Here is a 15,008-nt window from a genome sequence, read left to right as displayed (position 1 = left end):
TGTGGAAATCATAACTAGAAACACTAACATATATATATATATAGAGAGAGAGAGACTAGAAGAAAGTTGACAATCTGCACTGCATTTGCCTCAACATTTTAAGAGATGGAGAAAGAAAACTCTGGAATACTAGGATCTAAAACATTTTTAGATCGAGACACTATTAGGAATCCCCTTGCCAGTCAGTCCACCCTCTCCAGAGAAATCTGAAGTGTTAGGATAGAGCAAGGTGTAAGGCAACTTCACCGGTCCAACTCGGTTCTTCCATCTCTCTTCATTGTTCTTATCTGTAATTTTCTTCTCAATTTCTATCAGCTTCTCTCCAAATCTCTCAAATGCTGCTAATGGCTCACTGTCACAAGTCCACTCAGGAGTATCTCTCTGCCCAAGATACACTTCATCAGTCGAATGCCGGGACAAAACCTCAATCAAGGATACACCAATCAGGGTCTGGAGCTGGGCTGTTATTGTTTTCAGGTACGCCAAATCAGGATTCGTCTCGAGCTCTGCATACTCAGGAGTGCCTGGCTCAGGCATGAATCGCCTGCTAACGGTGGGGCGGTTAGGGAGGTAGCCAGCATAAGAGTATTGTCCAAAGTTGACAGCTGCATGGAGAGCAGAAGCCACCCATATGATAATGGTGCAAGTGTGTACCAACTCAGCTTGTGTTTGCATCTCAGGCCACCATGGCTCATCCTTCTTATCGCCATGGCCTGCATAGCGGAGTTCTGTCCACCATGCCTGGAGTTCATCATCACTTCGAACCATGTCATCAGTGGGGTAATAAAATGTACAATATTCTTCAACCCAAGTTTCAATTGCTGACCAGATTTCTAGGCCATCAACAGCATATGGATAATCCTCTATCAGAAGTCTGAGGCCATGAGGGCAGCTTGAGTCTGGGACAGCCATGCCCCTGGAATGCAGCAGAAGTTTGTCGGCGTTTGTCTTGATAAGAGTTCTATAAAACCATTTCAAGTTTGAGATCACAAGGCTTACCTCTTGAGAAGATCAGCCGGGAGAGCGTGCTCAGTGAAAATCCAGTTCTTGTAAATAGCAGAAGACATTTCCATGGCATATTTGGCAGGGAACACGGTATGCTCAAGTACTCCGCCAGCGTTGATGAGGATTTGGCGAGCCAAGGCATTAATATTCATTGTATCACGGAAATGAGGATGCAAAAGTTTATAGATCGGATGAAGAATGCTTAACTGCCTGTTTGTTGCAATTACAAATGGTTCAATCACAGCATGGGTGTTCAACCTGCAGAAATAATCCAAAACATATAGGTTAAACCCACAATCAAGAATACAAAGCCCACATTTGCATTCAACATCTCACCAGTGGCTAATGAGTTGATGGTATCCAGAATCATTTACAGCAGCATAAGCTTTCCCCAATTGCCAAATTGAACCCTCAACCCCATCTTCAGCTGGAGTAAGAACCTTACTAACAGCACCATGATGGTCCCCCTGTGGATGTGGTAAGCTTAACTCAATTGCCAACGGCTTCAGTGTTCCATCATCTTGCAGTAACAGGAGTGTCCTCGTGGCATAAGTCTTTGTGTTGGTAGAGTTTATTCGCCTCAGGTATGGCATCAGTGCATCATGATGGTCTAATATAAACAGTTTGTTTTCTTTGATTGCCTGTGCAAATCCCAGTAAAGTAGATCTAGGGAAAACAATCACTAATGCAGAAAGAGATATAATCAGCATATTTGATATTGGGTTAGTTTGCATGTACCTCATGCACACTGAGGCCATTCATGTACTTTTCTATGTGCTCTTCTGTTATGAAGCTGTTTTGATTCCCATAGATCTTTGGGTCTAGGTTGCTCATCGGGGGAAACTCCTGCAGGCACATTATCAATAATTGCATGAAGATACTATTAAATGCAAACATACAGCTTATATTACGGAAGCTAGGTTACTTCGAGGCGGCTGATGATAACGGGATTGATTCCAGCAATCATTTCTCTTGCAAATTCGTCATCTGTCCTCCAAGCAGTCTTATCCGCTACAATGCAAACAGCATAGTTATATGCAAAGAGCTTGTTTTTAAGATAATAGTTGGTTCAGACCAAGTTAGCCATTGAAAGGGTTTAACATATACCTTTGATCACATCAGGCATTGGAAACTTGAGGAATCGCTCACCATCATTACGAACAAGTTCCTTGAGCATCTCCAATGGGATACGATTTCTAATTTTGCTCAAGGTGGATCCTTTAGGTAATTTAATCCCCCCTTCATAGAGATTCAGGACATCTTCAAAGGAGTCAAATTCATTAATAGTTTTGTCGCATAGAGATCTGATCTCTGGGAGCAATACCTGCACCAGCGATTTCAAAGCATAGGCTAGAAAATCTGAAAACTTCAAATGACCAAACCGTTCATCTCTAGGAACATAAATGTCTAGGCTCAGAAGGGGCAATCTGCTCTCAGAATTTGGATCTGTTGCAAAAGGCAGATTGATTAAAGATAGGTCTGTCAATGATCTTAACATACTTGATTGAACTAAATCACCAAGCGACAGATTCACATGCCATACTTTGTTATCAATCATTAACCGCTCATGTAGACTTTACAGAAATTTATATGTAATTAACAAATTGATTCAGTTTAAGTTCTGACCATTCTTTGTTGGTTTTCGTCCTGTTCTTCCTCTTCGGGGATATGGATACTTCTGCGTTCCGCCAAGAACCGGGCGTGCATGTTCTTCACCTTTGTCGGGACTTCCCAGATCATTGTAATAAGCATAGTCATAAACTCTGTCCCACTCCTTGAGCTTGCCTTTCCCTCTTCCTTGGAGATTAACAAGTTCCACTTCTCTATATTTGCGCAATGGCTCAGGTGTTTGGCAAGGAAGGTAAGTCTAAGACACAATAAGATTGTTATCAGAGAATTTACAATAAAAGAATTAGAAATCAGGTCCAAGATATCGGTCAATATATTTCTTTTGATTAGTACATTGCAATCTTTTATTGAACAGTAACGAAGCATCACCCCTGGCTCTTGATGATCTACAAAATTAGACAGTGGAGGATTACTGCTATGTGAAACTTAATCAAAATACCTTGTTTGAAAAGAATACGCGGTTGTACTTGTAGCGATGCATTGGATATACCCAGGAATTGCAAACAAAATGTATTCGACCGTGCCCCGGAACATCTTCTAAAGTGACAGTCTTGAGGAAGAACTGGCTGTGGTGATTATTTCTGACAATGATAGCCCCAGGTTCACCAATAGACTCATCCCATTCAAATGTAACAGAGAAGACAGTTTCTCCAGCTGTTAACGGAGTAATTGTTGTAATCCATTTCTCTAGGTATGCCACTTTTCCTAGTTTGCCTCGCATAGGATTCCCTTCAAAAGAAACAAAAATCCGGACACAAGTTTTAGCATAATTGATATTGATAGCCATCCTTGTATTATCTTGATCAATTGAATTGTATTGGACATAGCCCCATAAAATTTAAAACATAATGCAGGACAGTTGATTGACATAATGTCTGACTCAAAAGAATTCATCTTTATCTTTTCAAGAACCAATATAGAAAACCCAATTGCAGTTACTTCTCTGCAATATCATACCAATCCAGGAAACAAGAAGAGAAAGAAAAGTTCACCTGGGTCAACTTGGTTTGCACTGATGAGCTGCATAGACACGCCTTTACCCAACAACTCATGAACGCGATCAAACAGTGAGGCTTTAACGTCGTTGAAATCCAGAACATTCTTCTTCATCAACACCACTGTCCCTCTGATCTTCTTCTTGGTCTCGTTCACCTCGCCTTTCACCATGGTTTTCGGGTTTGCACAAAACGTTTTCAGTACCTTCGGAATCATCTCTGTAACAGGACAAAACCCCATTTGAGAAATCAACTCTGTGAAATCGATAAGAAAAGAAAATTTCTAGGGAGTAAGTAATTAATGAAGGCAGTGAATACGGTGATGAAAACAACAAAGAATAACAAAAGACTGTAGAGATGTGTAGGCAATTTAGAGCGAGAAATGGGCACAAGAGAGTCCTCAAGACTCACTCTGTTACTTGCTGTGTGGGTTTTGCTTTGTTCTTGGGTTTCTTGACTTCGTTTTTTTTAATCTTTTTCAAGATCCCTCGCTTGTTGACTTGTTGAAGACTGATAGATAGGTCCCTCTCTCTTCTGGCCTTTTATTTATGGAAAATGATAATGGATGTTGGTAGTGCACTAGATAAGGATGAAAAAGATGCGTGCATTTTACATAGGACACAGTGTGATATAATTGCTCTGACATTCGTTATCAATACCGTTTTATATATCTTTTATTATTCAATAATGATAAGAATTTCAGTATTTGGTATCCCAGTTCAGTATTTAATATCTCAATTATTCCAACGCTATTTTTTTTTTTTTTTTTTGAGTACAAGTACAAATACAATATACGACACACCACCAGATCAAGCCTATGAAAGTACAGGTGTCAACAGGCCCCACGCAGGAGGCACAAATCAAGCCCACGCAGGGGCAGACTAAGCTCACACACCTCCTTATAAATATTCGGAGGAGGTGAGACTAGAACCCATGACCTCAGTCAGGGACATGCAAAGTCATTGTCACTCAACCAATAGCTCATTTGCAATTATTCCAACGCTATTGAATTGTACGTATAAAATTTCGCGCATATCATATAAGATATGGTCATGTCCGGCCCGGCTTTGTTGGTTCTTGATGCCAACTACTGCACTGAACAGACTAAGGAAGCCTCAACAGAGGCCGCCAAGGCCAGCTATTTATAGACGATTTTTTAAGCATAAATAAAGGGAGGTTCTGGTCTGAGGGACAAGGATATATGATTGACCCATCATCCTAAGCTCAACTCTCAAATTCAGTTAGATACCGTGTTTACGACTATCAATTAGAATAATTGATATTACAACTACTCGGATCCTATCATTTTCGTTTATTACTAGCTGTCTGCCTGCCCATGGCAAGTTATCTTGGTGAGGGGCCGGTGACGAATTTTATTCTTCATCTCTTTGTCTAGTGTTATGATCAAAGTATCATATTCTATCATTTTCTCTGCACCTTCCTTGCACTTCCAATTAAAAAAAACAGAAAAAACAAAAGTATCCCTGTCACATGTTTTTGTGTAAATTAATGCTAAGTATGGGTTTATGTGTATATTAATTATACTTAATCAGTGTCTGTCACATGTTTTTGTGTAAATTAGTGCTAAGTATGGGTTTATGTGTATATTAATTATACTTAATCAGTGTTCACACTGTTATAGATCTGATTTAATTAACATTTGATTCTTTCATGGCAGCCTTGTTTGGTGACCTTTATTAATATAATACCCACTTTGATCGCCCGTTGATTTCATGATTAACTTAATTGTTTCACTAATCGTTGGATCGGTCCGACAATTATATTACGAGGTTTTAATCTTCAAGAGATTATAATATTAATTATTGTTAATCAGTTTTTTATATGATGTGAGCATGGAGAAAGCAGGTAAAGAAGAAGAAATAAGCTTTATCAAGTTGCACTCTGAGTTTGACTAATTTTTATACCAAATTTTTTTTTTTAAATATTAAATACTATTGAAAAAAAAATTTTCATTAGAATCGAACATCAGATACACATGTCTAACACAACCAATTTTTAACCGAGTCATCTCTCAATGAAAGTAGGAGGATTTCTTTATGGATGATAAATAAAATTATTATCGGAATCATTGGCTTGCTAGTTGCTTCTTTGAGTTTATATACTCGATACCCCACTTTCCTTGTTTGCTATGCAAAGAATCAAAGCAAAGAATGCCCTTAACACTAATTAAAATCAATTTTACAGAATAAATTCACTACATTTTCCCCATATAAAAGTTTTATCCCCACGACCGAAAGAGAAAAGATGGTACAAATTGCATCTAATTCTCTTTTTCTATTAATTTTTAGTAACCGATAACGATATCATATAAGTTTAACTTTAAACATTCGATGTAAACTTAAACTTAGGTTGTCAGGTCTTCAAGCTCATGACATTATGAATACATACGGTTTGGTCTTAGAGAAATTCACCATTAGAACATCACTCAAGTGACTAATAAACTCCGGATCACATGGACAACTGACTGATAAACTCAGGGTGGCATTAGTGCAGGCTTAGCTGAGTAATGGCTCATATCATAAATTGTGATAATGGAAACAACCATGAAACTTAATCTCACAATCTCTCACGTGTACTAAAAATTATCGATAAAGTTCGCCATCTCAGTCAACCACCTTGTCAAATAATAAAGTTAACTAAATTAAGATCGAATGGATTGAGAGATGTTCCATTGAACATATAATAACATGATTGGTGGATGAAAGAAAAGAAAATAATTTTGTCCCCCCATTATGCGTTGTGAGATTATGTTTAATTGTTCATTTATGTAATTATGTTAACCCTTCATGCATGAATCAGGCTTTCCAACTAAAACTAGGCCCCAACCTTGCCAGACCAGCATGATTTGAGTGTTAACACTGTCGTATAGAAGGAGTTAGGTAAGCCCATGGGCCACAGTAACGTAATGGGCCTAACAATCAGGGTCATTGACTGGTCTCTGTTGGGTTTATTCAAAGTTGAAAGTTGGGCTACCCAATCAAAAGTCAAAGCCCATGTTTTGGCGATCATGTTCTTTTCCAGCCTCGCGCTGTCAACTTCTTTCTCTTACATATATCAAACAAGCGACAAGCTGCAATATATTCCACTGACTTATCCGCATATTCCTACGTACCTGCTATTTATTTTTTATAATTTTCATTTATCTCTAGCTATAGATACCTCGTCCCTTACAAATTATAATTATATAATTCTCCAATAAATAAGTTTTTATTGATATTTATATAAAGGACGTCTAATTTTAAGCTTCTAGATCTTATTAAATTATGAGATTAATTGATTTATAATTTAGGGTTACAATTTAGGGTTTAATGATTTGCAGTTTAGATTTTAAGATTTGGGGTTTAGAGTTTTAGATTTAGGGTTTGGTTTAATATTGTTTGATCAACTTTAATCTCGAATATTATAGGGTTTGGGAACTTAAAAGTTAAAAGTAGATATACATATATATAATATATTCCAATAAAAAAAGGTTCTTTCTGGGAAAACTGTATATATACATGTATAATTTGTATATAAGATAGTTTTCTGATTGGCTTAAATATTGGTCAGTTCATGACAGATTTTGGTTTGCCAAGAAACGTAGGTTTGATGTGATGCTTTACTTATTTATTGCTGTACCAATATTTTAAAGGTATCATATAATGATTAAGTGGTGTGTTTTGGTGCAAGATGCAGCATGATTTCCGGCACATGCACCTTCATTACAACTGCTGCAACCGATTTGGGAAGAACACCAACTAATATTAATACATAAATATGTTTTTCTTCAACTGAATATTATGGTTGTGTTATAATTTGAATAATTTGAGATGAATGAGAAGAAGGTGGGAGAGGTATGATCCTATCCAATTGAAGTATATTGTCCACGCTATAAGTTAGAGGTTTACGTGGTTTTGTCTTTCGAAAGACGTCTCAAGTGTTTAGAGTTTAACTCCAATTTCTAAATCACGCTGTTCACTTATACTAATTCGACGTGGGACTTTTTATAAGTTTAACAGGCCTTCAATCGGGTTTTAATGATAGTATGGCATGCATCTAAAAGATACTTGATTTCGTGCTAGACTAAACAACTGATGTGCTTGTATTGCACGCGCGGTTTGCATGTTATGATATGTGTAATAGCCTGACCATATTCCTTTTGGTTACATGAGACATGAGATTTAGTTCCATCCACTCGATAACTCAGGTGATGTGGGACAAGTTTGACGTGGATGAAAGACCATTCAAGGCGGGTGTATTTTACCAACTACACATGAATGATGAAAGGCCATGGATGCGATTTCTCTGTCATAGGAAAAAAAACAACCAATGGCGATGGAGTTGATGGATTTGAAAAGCTGTCATGTCCTTAAGTCTTAACGACTTAAACTTGCACGCTGAGCTAACATTAATTTGGACTTTGTAGTTTCCCATGTTTTGGGGCTTCCTTCATGTGCTTCGATTATTTTTATGTTTTTTTTAATATATTAAATAAAAGCTGTAAATTATTTATTATTATTTAGATTATGATTTATTCGTCGACTTGTTCTAGGATTTCAACATTTAAGGAGCCATAATATTTATCTGTAAAATTACCAAAATGCATATTCAAAGGTAGGGGGAAGAACTTAGTTAAAAGGTCGCCTAAGGGCACTAACGTAATTTAAAGTTTCAATCTTTTTTCATGTCCGAATTAATTCGCAATACATATCCTTATCGCAGAATCACAGAATGTCAGGAAGAAAACTTTAAAAATTAAGAAGGAGAAGAAATCTAATTTGGGTCGTATTGGGTTGCGAGAAAGGATCAGACGACTTGCGAGAGCCCAAAGAAAGAGATCGACGGGAGTTCCACTTGGAGATATTAGCGCAAGCTCGTTGATTCTTCTCGCCAGTTTCGTTTCGTTTCTTTTTTCTGTAGATCTGAATCGCCTAAATCGAGGCGAAAAGTTGTTGGTTCAATTTCGAAGAATCGATTCCTGTCGATCTCCTCATTCGCTTCTGCCCATTATCGCTGAAGACATAATTATACAAAGTTTAAGCTTTTATTCAGAAAAGAGAGAGACTTTGGCCGTAGTATGTTTTGAGGTAATGGGTTTAGGGAGCGAAGAAACTTCTTCTCAACAAATGGACTTGTCAATCGCAGGCAAGTGATTTCAATTTGAGAAGATGTACTATCGTAATTTCAGTATGAATTATTGTTATTGTTTTATTGTTTATTTAATGCTTGTGAATCCGAAGCTCCTTTGGTGTTTATGCTCTTGCTGTTTAGTTTTTTTTTAATGGGATTCCGTTGAATCGGTTTATAATCATGGTCGGGAAAATTTATTGTTCCGGTATTCAGATCTGTTGAAAGAGCAGTCTCTCTCCTTTTCTTTTCCTTTTTCCGTAGTTCGTTAGTTTACAGGTTGGGGGTTGGTGATAAACTGATAACTAATTTTGGATGTTTGTTCTTTGTTTATTGTGGTACTGAAGTGGAATTAATGGTTCTTTGATCCTATTAATTGGAGAATCTTGAATTGGGTGGGGTTGGTTAGTTGTTCCTCAATTGCAATACTGTTGAAGGAGGTCTCCTGTGTATTTGGGCTCTCTCTGAGCAACTTTGCGTTGGATGCTGCGAAAAAGAAGGGACTTGAAATTTAAAACTTGCTTTGAACTTTGAGTTATTTCCATGTCGAGATTATTTGTGATGACCATAATATGTCAGAGTTGATACATCTACTTTCCTATGCCCTCAGACATTTTTTTCAAGTATATCAGCAGATGTCTTATTGCATTTTAGTTTATTGATTTTCTAGGGTAAGAGATAGAAAGAAGGCAATATAAAAATTTCCAGTTATATGGTCGATCCCAGTGCATGCCACCAGGAATTATTGGATATATCCAGCTTGTGTGCTTCGGAATAATTTTGATGTCGATGACTAATTCATCAAAGGCCAAGCATATTTCCTTTTTTTTCTTTCTTTTTTGTCATTTCTGCAAGGCTGCATTATGAAGAACTCAAAGTGTGCCCTCTGGGTAGACTTTACTGCTTACTTTTTGCAGGTGCCTTAAGGATGCGTATGCAGTAATACATAATACACGTACGCATTCATAGACATGTATATCTGTATTGGTTCGTGTGGTTATTTGTCAAGAGAGGAAGTGATGTTCTGGTATTTCCCCGATTGTGGAACCTTATACTATTGTTTACTGCTGCAGGTCTACATGAGAAGCATCGTCATGAATTGGATAATTTATCTCTAATGACGCAGCCCTTCAAAACATTCAAGTTTTTTGTTCTGGCTGTTGCTCAATATCTGAAGCGCTCAATATTATATCTTTTGGGAAAGGGTGGCTGGCTTCTGCTTTTAGGTACTGTGGCAGTGGCCCTTGGAGTTCTGCTTATAACCGTTGATGGTCCTCATGAGAAGGTAAGGGGCTTAGTATATTATCTTAGTAGCGTGGCATTTTGTTCACTAATGTTCTTGTGGATGGATAAGTTGTCCCTCATTATCGGGGTTAGATGCTTAGATTTTTTCCTATCCATGCTTACCACTAGGCTGTGGCGTACAGTACCTCTTTCTAGGAAGTAGATACATTTATAGTGCATGTCATAAGATATGTTTATACCTCATTACTAGTCTTCAGGTTCAGTTTGAGGTAAGTTTTGCAATGACATTTAACTGTGTTATCATCCATTTTGAACCAACTTGTGGTTTGAAGGCTGCACTTATTGTATGGTGTTAAGTTTTACAGAATTAGCACCCTAATTTCATTTTTAACTTGGTATTCATTTTGTATTGACAAATTCCTTTTTTGAATAATAAATGATTTTTGCCTTCCTGTTCCTTGCAGCATGTTGAGGAACTTTCTCATTACTTACGTTTTGGACTTTGGTGGGTTGCCCTTGGCGTTGCATCTTCAATTGGTCTTGGTAAGAAAAAGTTTTGTACGTGAGGATACGCACTTTATTGCCTGGACGAGTTCCGTTGGTTATGAAAAGTCTAGTAATTACGCATATGGCTTTTGGCTATGAATTCACCTATAATCTGCTGAAAGACTGAATGTATAGTTTCATGGAAAGTATGATATGTTTGTTCCATCAAAACATTGATGTACTTTCTGAACCTCTTTTGATGATGTTGATTTTTAATCTAAATAATCACTGCATTAACTATTGATCTACCAAGCTTAAACATAGTTTGATATTTTTTCCAGATGAATACTATATTTTGTACCTTTTAATCTTCAATATAAGGTGTTTTTTTTTTCAATTTACAATGCACTTTAGTTGAAGTGTAAGCATGGAACTTACAAAATGTACCTCTGTGTCATCTGTGCTGTGAGCTTTAAATTATGCTGAACAATTTTGTCAAGACAACAAAATTCTTATGGTGATACCTGAATTGCAAGTTCATTTCTGTTCAATTTCTTCAAAATGTGAAGTTTATCTCTAGTTCGATGCATGACTATTTTAGCTATTGTGTTTAGCTTCAGTGCCAAAAAACTTTTGCCTTTTGTAATAAATTATTGTTTCTAAAGGCACTATATTGATGTTTAATTTACAATATGTTTAAACTGACCTCTAAGTCGATAGTTTTGTTAGGTTTTCACTTGATATCTTTTTCTTCCTTTTTTTTTTCCTTCTCCATCCCAGGATCTGGTTTGCACACTTTCGTCCTGTATCTCGGTCCTCATATTGCCCTGTTTACTATAAAAGCAATGCAATGTGGTCGAGTTGATCTAAAAAGTGCTCCATACGACACAATACAGTTGAAGAGGGGTCCATCATGGCTTGATAAAGATTGTGATGCGTTTGGGCCCCCATTGTTTACATCATCACACGGGACACAGGTTCCTCTCAGTAGCATATTGCCTCAGATTCAGATTGAGGCTATCCTTTGGGGTCTTGGGACTGCTCTTGGGGAACTTCCTCCTTATTTTATCTCAAGGGCAGGTACACACCTGGTTTTAAGTTTATTGTTTGTATTGTGGGTAGGATTTGACACCAACATTATCTTTTATAAAGGTCACAAAACTTGCTATTGCTTAGTGGAATACAATAAACAAAGAAGAAAAACCGTTAGTTCTCTAAATGTTATAGTCATGGATTGTGATGTGGTGCATGTAGGGAGAGACTTAGTTCATTGTATTCATGTAAATTGTGCATGTACGCTACTTAGCCTCTAACTTTGGTTTTCTACAATAGGATGCTGTAGTCTTGCAGTCTTTTGAAACCTAAACAGTGGTGATTTTTTATTTTTTACCATCCATATGTAGTATAATTATCAGCTTGTGTAGGCTTTTGGATTGTCCATGCTAATGATTGTTCATGCTGTCCCCCCCTCCCCTCCTCTTCCTCTTTCATAATAGCTCGCCCCTTTCTGTTTCAACTATTTGCAAGATACACTTCATCATTATTAGTTCTCACTTTTGAGGTTCTTGCTAAAGCGTTTTAAATTTGATTTGTATGTGAATTATTTACTTTATGCAGCACGGCTCTCTGGTAGCAAAGTGGATGCCATGGAAGAACTGGATGATCCCTCAAGTGAAGATAATGGAGTCATAGCCACTCACCTAAAACAAATTAAGCGGTGGCTCCTATCACACTCACAACATATGAACTTCTTCACAATCTTAGTACTTGCTTCGGTTAGTATGGATTTAAACCTACGTGAACTTTTCACAGCTATTTTTTTTACTTCAACTCAGTTTTGTGATGTCAAATTATTTTCTTGTGTGGAGATATAAAAAAAATATAACATTAATTATCCTTGATCCCACGGCATGTGGTTAATAAGAATTGACTTTTTCGTTGTGAAAATATAACATGGAAAGCTTTCACTGGTGTTTGAAATTCAAAGTTCAACCTTTGACTGTCATAGAGGTTCATGAAGGTTGGACATGGTTTATAAGGTTGTTGTAAGTTCATTCTTTATTTACTGTGTTGATTAACTTAAGTAATGTTCTTAGGTGCCAAATCCTCTGTTTGATCTTGCTGGCATCATGTGTGGACAATTCGGGATTCCCTTTTGGAAGTTTTTCCTTGCGACATCTATCGGAAAGGCGATTATCAAAACTCACATACAGGTTAGTGATAAAGTGGGCTGAACAAAAGTGGATTCAAGGTCCTAAAGTTTATGACTTTTGGATTGTGTTTTTGTCCTTCCTTTAAAGCATTGATACCTTAACAAGATTGGCTTCTGATTACTCTTTGTTTGGTTCCTTTCTGCAGACGGTTTTCATCATCTCTGTTTGTAATAATCAACTTCTTGACTTGATAGAGAATGAGTTGATCTGGGTCCTAGGGTTTATACCTGGTTTTTCTACTGTATTGCCTGACCTCACAGTTAAACTCCATGCAGTCAGAGATAAGTATTTAACTACAACAGCTCCTGTGGCCTCAAATATCAAGGTACTCAATCTAGATCGGGGTTCCTACCATTTTTTGTGATTGCAGTGATCCCCATTTTTGATCTTGCATCTAAGATATCTACCTAGTATTAATTATTACTAGATTTGGTTATAGTTCGTAGTTTCACTGATTTTCACTTTATTTTGTTTTTGTCCTTAGAAGGTGAAGAAGTGGGATTTCTCATTTTCTGCAATCTGGAACACTGTAGTATGGCTCATGCTTATGAACTTCTTTGTAAAGATTGTTAATGACACTGCTCAGAGGTATCTGAAAAAGCAGCAGGAGAGCGAGCTAGCTGCTGCACTAACAACAAGCCAGTCGTCGGCTTCAACACATTCAGATTAGGATTCTGACTAATAAATAGGTGTTTTTATATCCCTTACATTTCTTGTTATAAGTAAACGCAAGTGAAATTGGCACCTCTATCCTAAGATGATACCGACGAATCCTCAGCATAAAAGTCCCTCATAGAATTCTGTATAGAAATAGGAACACCATGGGTAAACAGCAATTCTGGGAGCATTTTTTTTGGGTGGTTTTATGCCCTATGGTTAAGCATTGTTTAAATTATTAGGGAACTGGAACCTTTGACTATTCTTTTGCAAATGCAATGCAAGGATTACGTTTATCTATACCGTATTATCTTTTGGTAAAGCAAAATTCAATGTGGAATGAGTATATGGAAAGTGATTTTGTGCATGGACAACCTTTCATATACTGGGTTGGATTACTGACTTCACTAGTCTCTGACCCTGTTGTCCCCTTGAGAGACTAATTTAGCTTCCCTTATGAAAGATACAAGGTGGTTCTGAAAGTCTTGTGAAGCCACGTCTACTATATAAATTGTGTATTGGCCTCAAGTTTAGTTGGTTATCTCTATTGGCTTAGTCCGTGTGGTGCAACAGGTCGGGAGTTCGAACCCACTAGTTAGTCAAGACATTTATTCATAGAATCTTGATTCTGAGAGAGCCAAAGATTACATGACACATTTACTTGTTTGTTCCCAGAGCTTTGAGTGGCCATTTTAATACTCATAAGATAAGGAGCTCAAAAAAAAGTTTAATGAAGAACAGCATTATTACCACTAAATTGTGATTCTGATCGTGAGCAGATATGGAACTGAATGATATATATGAGGATGAGGATGGAACTATGTGACTACCCAGTCATGAAGCATTACATGTATTTATTATGCGACAGATCCGAGGTTTGTGCCCCTAGACAAATTAATTATTAGCCAAACCTCTTTTTTTTTAACAATCGAGAAACTGGGACTCAAGAGCACATAAATTTCATATTTAACGATATGATAAATTGAATTAAAACCCAACACATGTTTACAATAATATTATTTTTAGTGAGAATCGAATTTAGTATTTTCTGAACCCATACGATTTGATCAACAAAAATTCACTACTAGTACTAGATGAACTCGGTATCTTCGATAATCAACTTTGACCGAAATTTGTGAAATGTTGACTGATTAACAATTCAGTTGCTTTGACCGATATTAATCAACATTATCCATGCTTTAAAATATAGCTCTTAAGGGAATCTTTCACTAAAATATGAAAACCTCAATAAATTAAATATGTTAGGGTTCCTAAAACAAACAAAATAAAATGCCTTGAAGTGTGTGATTTTATCCATACAAAATATCGTATTTGATTTTCATGTTCTTTCAAAATAATATTAATTGAAACTTGAACAATCATATTATATGTAAACATATTTAAAATCTTAGATTCAAAAGGTTTAAAAGAAAAAGAGTGAGTGGATGGACTCAAAGTTGTCCTATGACTTGATAAGAAAACAAACTAACTTTAATACTCTTTTTTTTTAGGTAAGTCGGAGTGAGTGGCTCAAATTGGGAACATCCAATTAGTCAATTCGAATATATGTTTTAACCGTCCACAAAAGTGATTTCTTACAACGAATTTCAGCACTACTTCTAAGCTATATTGTCACATCATTATAAACATA

General features: G+C 36.8%; 2 protein-coding genes across 5 annotated transcripts; one reads left to right on the top strand and one right to left on the bottom strand.

Moving 5' to 3' along the window:
* Nucleotides 1–15: 15 nt before the first annotated feature.
* On the bottom strand, nucleotides 16–4,149 carry LOC120013468 (probable linoleate 9S-lipoxygenase 5). Of its 3 annotated transcripts, none has more exons than XM_038865292.1 (10): nucleotides 4,041–4,149; nucleotides 3,627–3,848; nucleotides 3,074–3,363; nucleotides 2,632–2,872; nucleotides 2,113–2,451; nucleotides 1,931–2,016; nucleotides 1,744–1,851; nucleotides 1,342–1,646; nucleotides 1,000–1,263; nucleotides 16–916 (listed from the first exon to the last, which is right to left on the bottom strand). In XM_038865292.1, the coding sequence occupies exons 2-10, from the start codon at nucleotides 3,844–3,846 to the stop codon at nucleotides 148–150; spliced, it is 2,622 nt and encodes an 873-aa protein (XP_038721220.1). In that variant the 5' UTR covers nucleotides 3,847–3,848; nucleotides 4,041–4,149; the 3' UTR covers nucleotides 16–147. The 3 variants fall into 3 exon arrangements, with proteins under 3 accessions (XP_038721220.1, XP_038721221.1, XP_038721219.1); XM_038865293.1 differs by lacking the exon at nucleotides 4,041–4,149 and adding an exon at nucleotides 3,948–4,022; XM_038865291.1 differs by lacking the exon at nucleotides 4,041–4,149 and having other exon boundaries at nucleotides 3,627–4,034.
* Nucleotides 4,150–8,327: 4,178 nt separating this feature from the next.
* Nucleotides 8,328–13,657, top strand: LOC120013916 (vacuole membrane protein KMS1-like). 2 transcript variants are annotated; one of them, XM_038865899.1, is made up of 8 exons: nucleotides 8,328–8,774; nucleotides 9,830–10,041; nucleotides 10,466–10,544; nucleotides 11,268–11,567; nucleotides 12,105–12,262; nucleotides 12,584–12,700; nucleotides 12,846–13,025; nucleotides 13,185–13,657. In XM_038865899.1, exons 1-8 carry the CDS (start codon nucleotides 8,720–8,722, stop codon nucleotides 13,368–13,370), a joined length of 1,287 nt encoding a protein of 428 aa, XP_038721827.1. In that variant the 5' UTR covers nucleotides 8,328–8,719; the 3' UTR covers nucleotides 13,371–13,657. The 2 variants fall into 2 exon arrangements, with proteins under 2 accessions (XP_038721827.1, XP_038721825.1); XM_038865897.1 differs by having other exon boundaries at nucleotides 8,351–8,774; nucleotides 13,188–13,657.
* The last annotated feature ends 1,351 nt before the right edge of the window (nucleotides 13,658–15,008 follow it).

Source organism: Tripterygium wilfordii, chromosome 13 (assembly GCF_013401445.1).
Source record: "Tripterygium wilfordii isolate XIE 37 chromosome 13, ASM1340144v1, whole genome shotgun sequence".
NCBI classification, from domain to species: Eukaryota; Viridiplantae; Streptophyta; class Magnoliopsida; order Celastrales; family Celastraceae; genus Tripterygium; species Tripterygium wilfordii.
The sequence above is the reverse complement of the archived record's forward strand: the minus strand, read 5'-3'. Positions and strand labels throughout refer to the sequence as shown.

Bases quoted from the DNA above. Each gene is read 5' to 3' on its own strand.
- LOC120013468 (XM_038865291.1), bottom strand. From the start codon at position 3,870: ATGGGGTTTTGTCCTGTTACAGAGATGATTCCGAAGGTACTGAAAACG. The intron at 2,873-3,073 runs GTATTTTGATTA...ATTGTGTCTTAG, and splicing joins GCGTATTCTTTTCAAACAAG to ACTTACCTTCCTTGCCAAAC. The intron at 1,852-1,930 runs GTAACCTAGCTT...ATGTGCCTGCAG, and splicing joins TTATCATCAGCCGCCTCGAA to GAGTTTCCCCCGATGAGCAA.
- LOC120013916 (XM_038865899.1), top strand. From the start codon at position 8,720: ATGGGTTTAGGGAGCGAAGAAACTTCTTCTCAACAAATGGACTTGTCA. The intron at 10,545-11,267 runs GTAAGAAAAAGT...TCTCCATCCCAG, and splicing joins TGCATCTTCAATTGGTCTTG to GATCTGGTTTGCACACTTTC. The intron at 13,026-13,184 runs GTACTCAATCTA...TTTTGTCCTTAG, and splicing joins CTGTGGCCTCAAATATCAAG to AAGGTGAAGAAGTGGGATTT.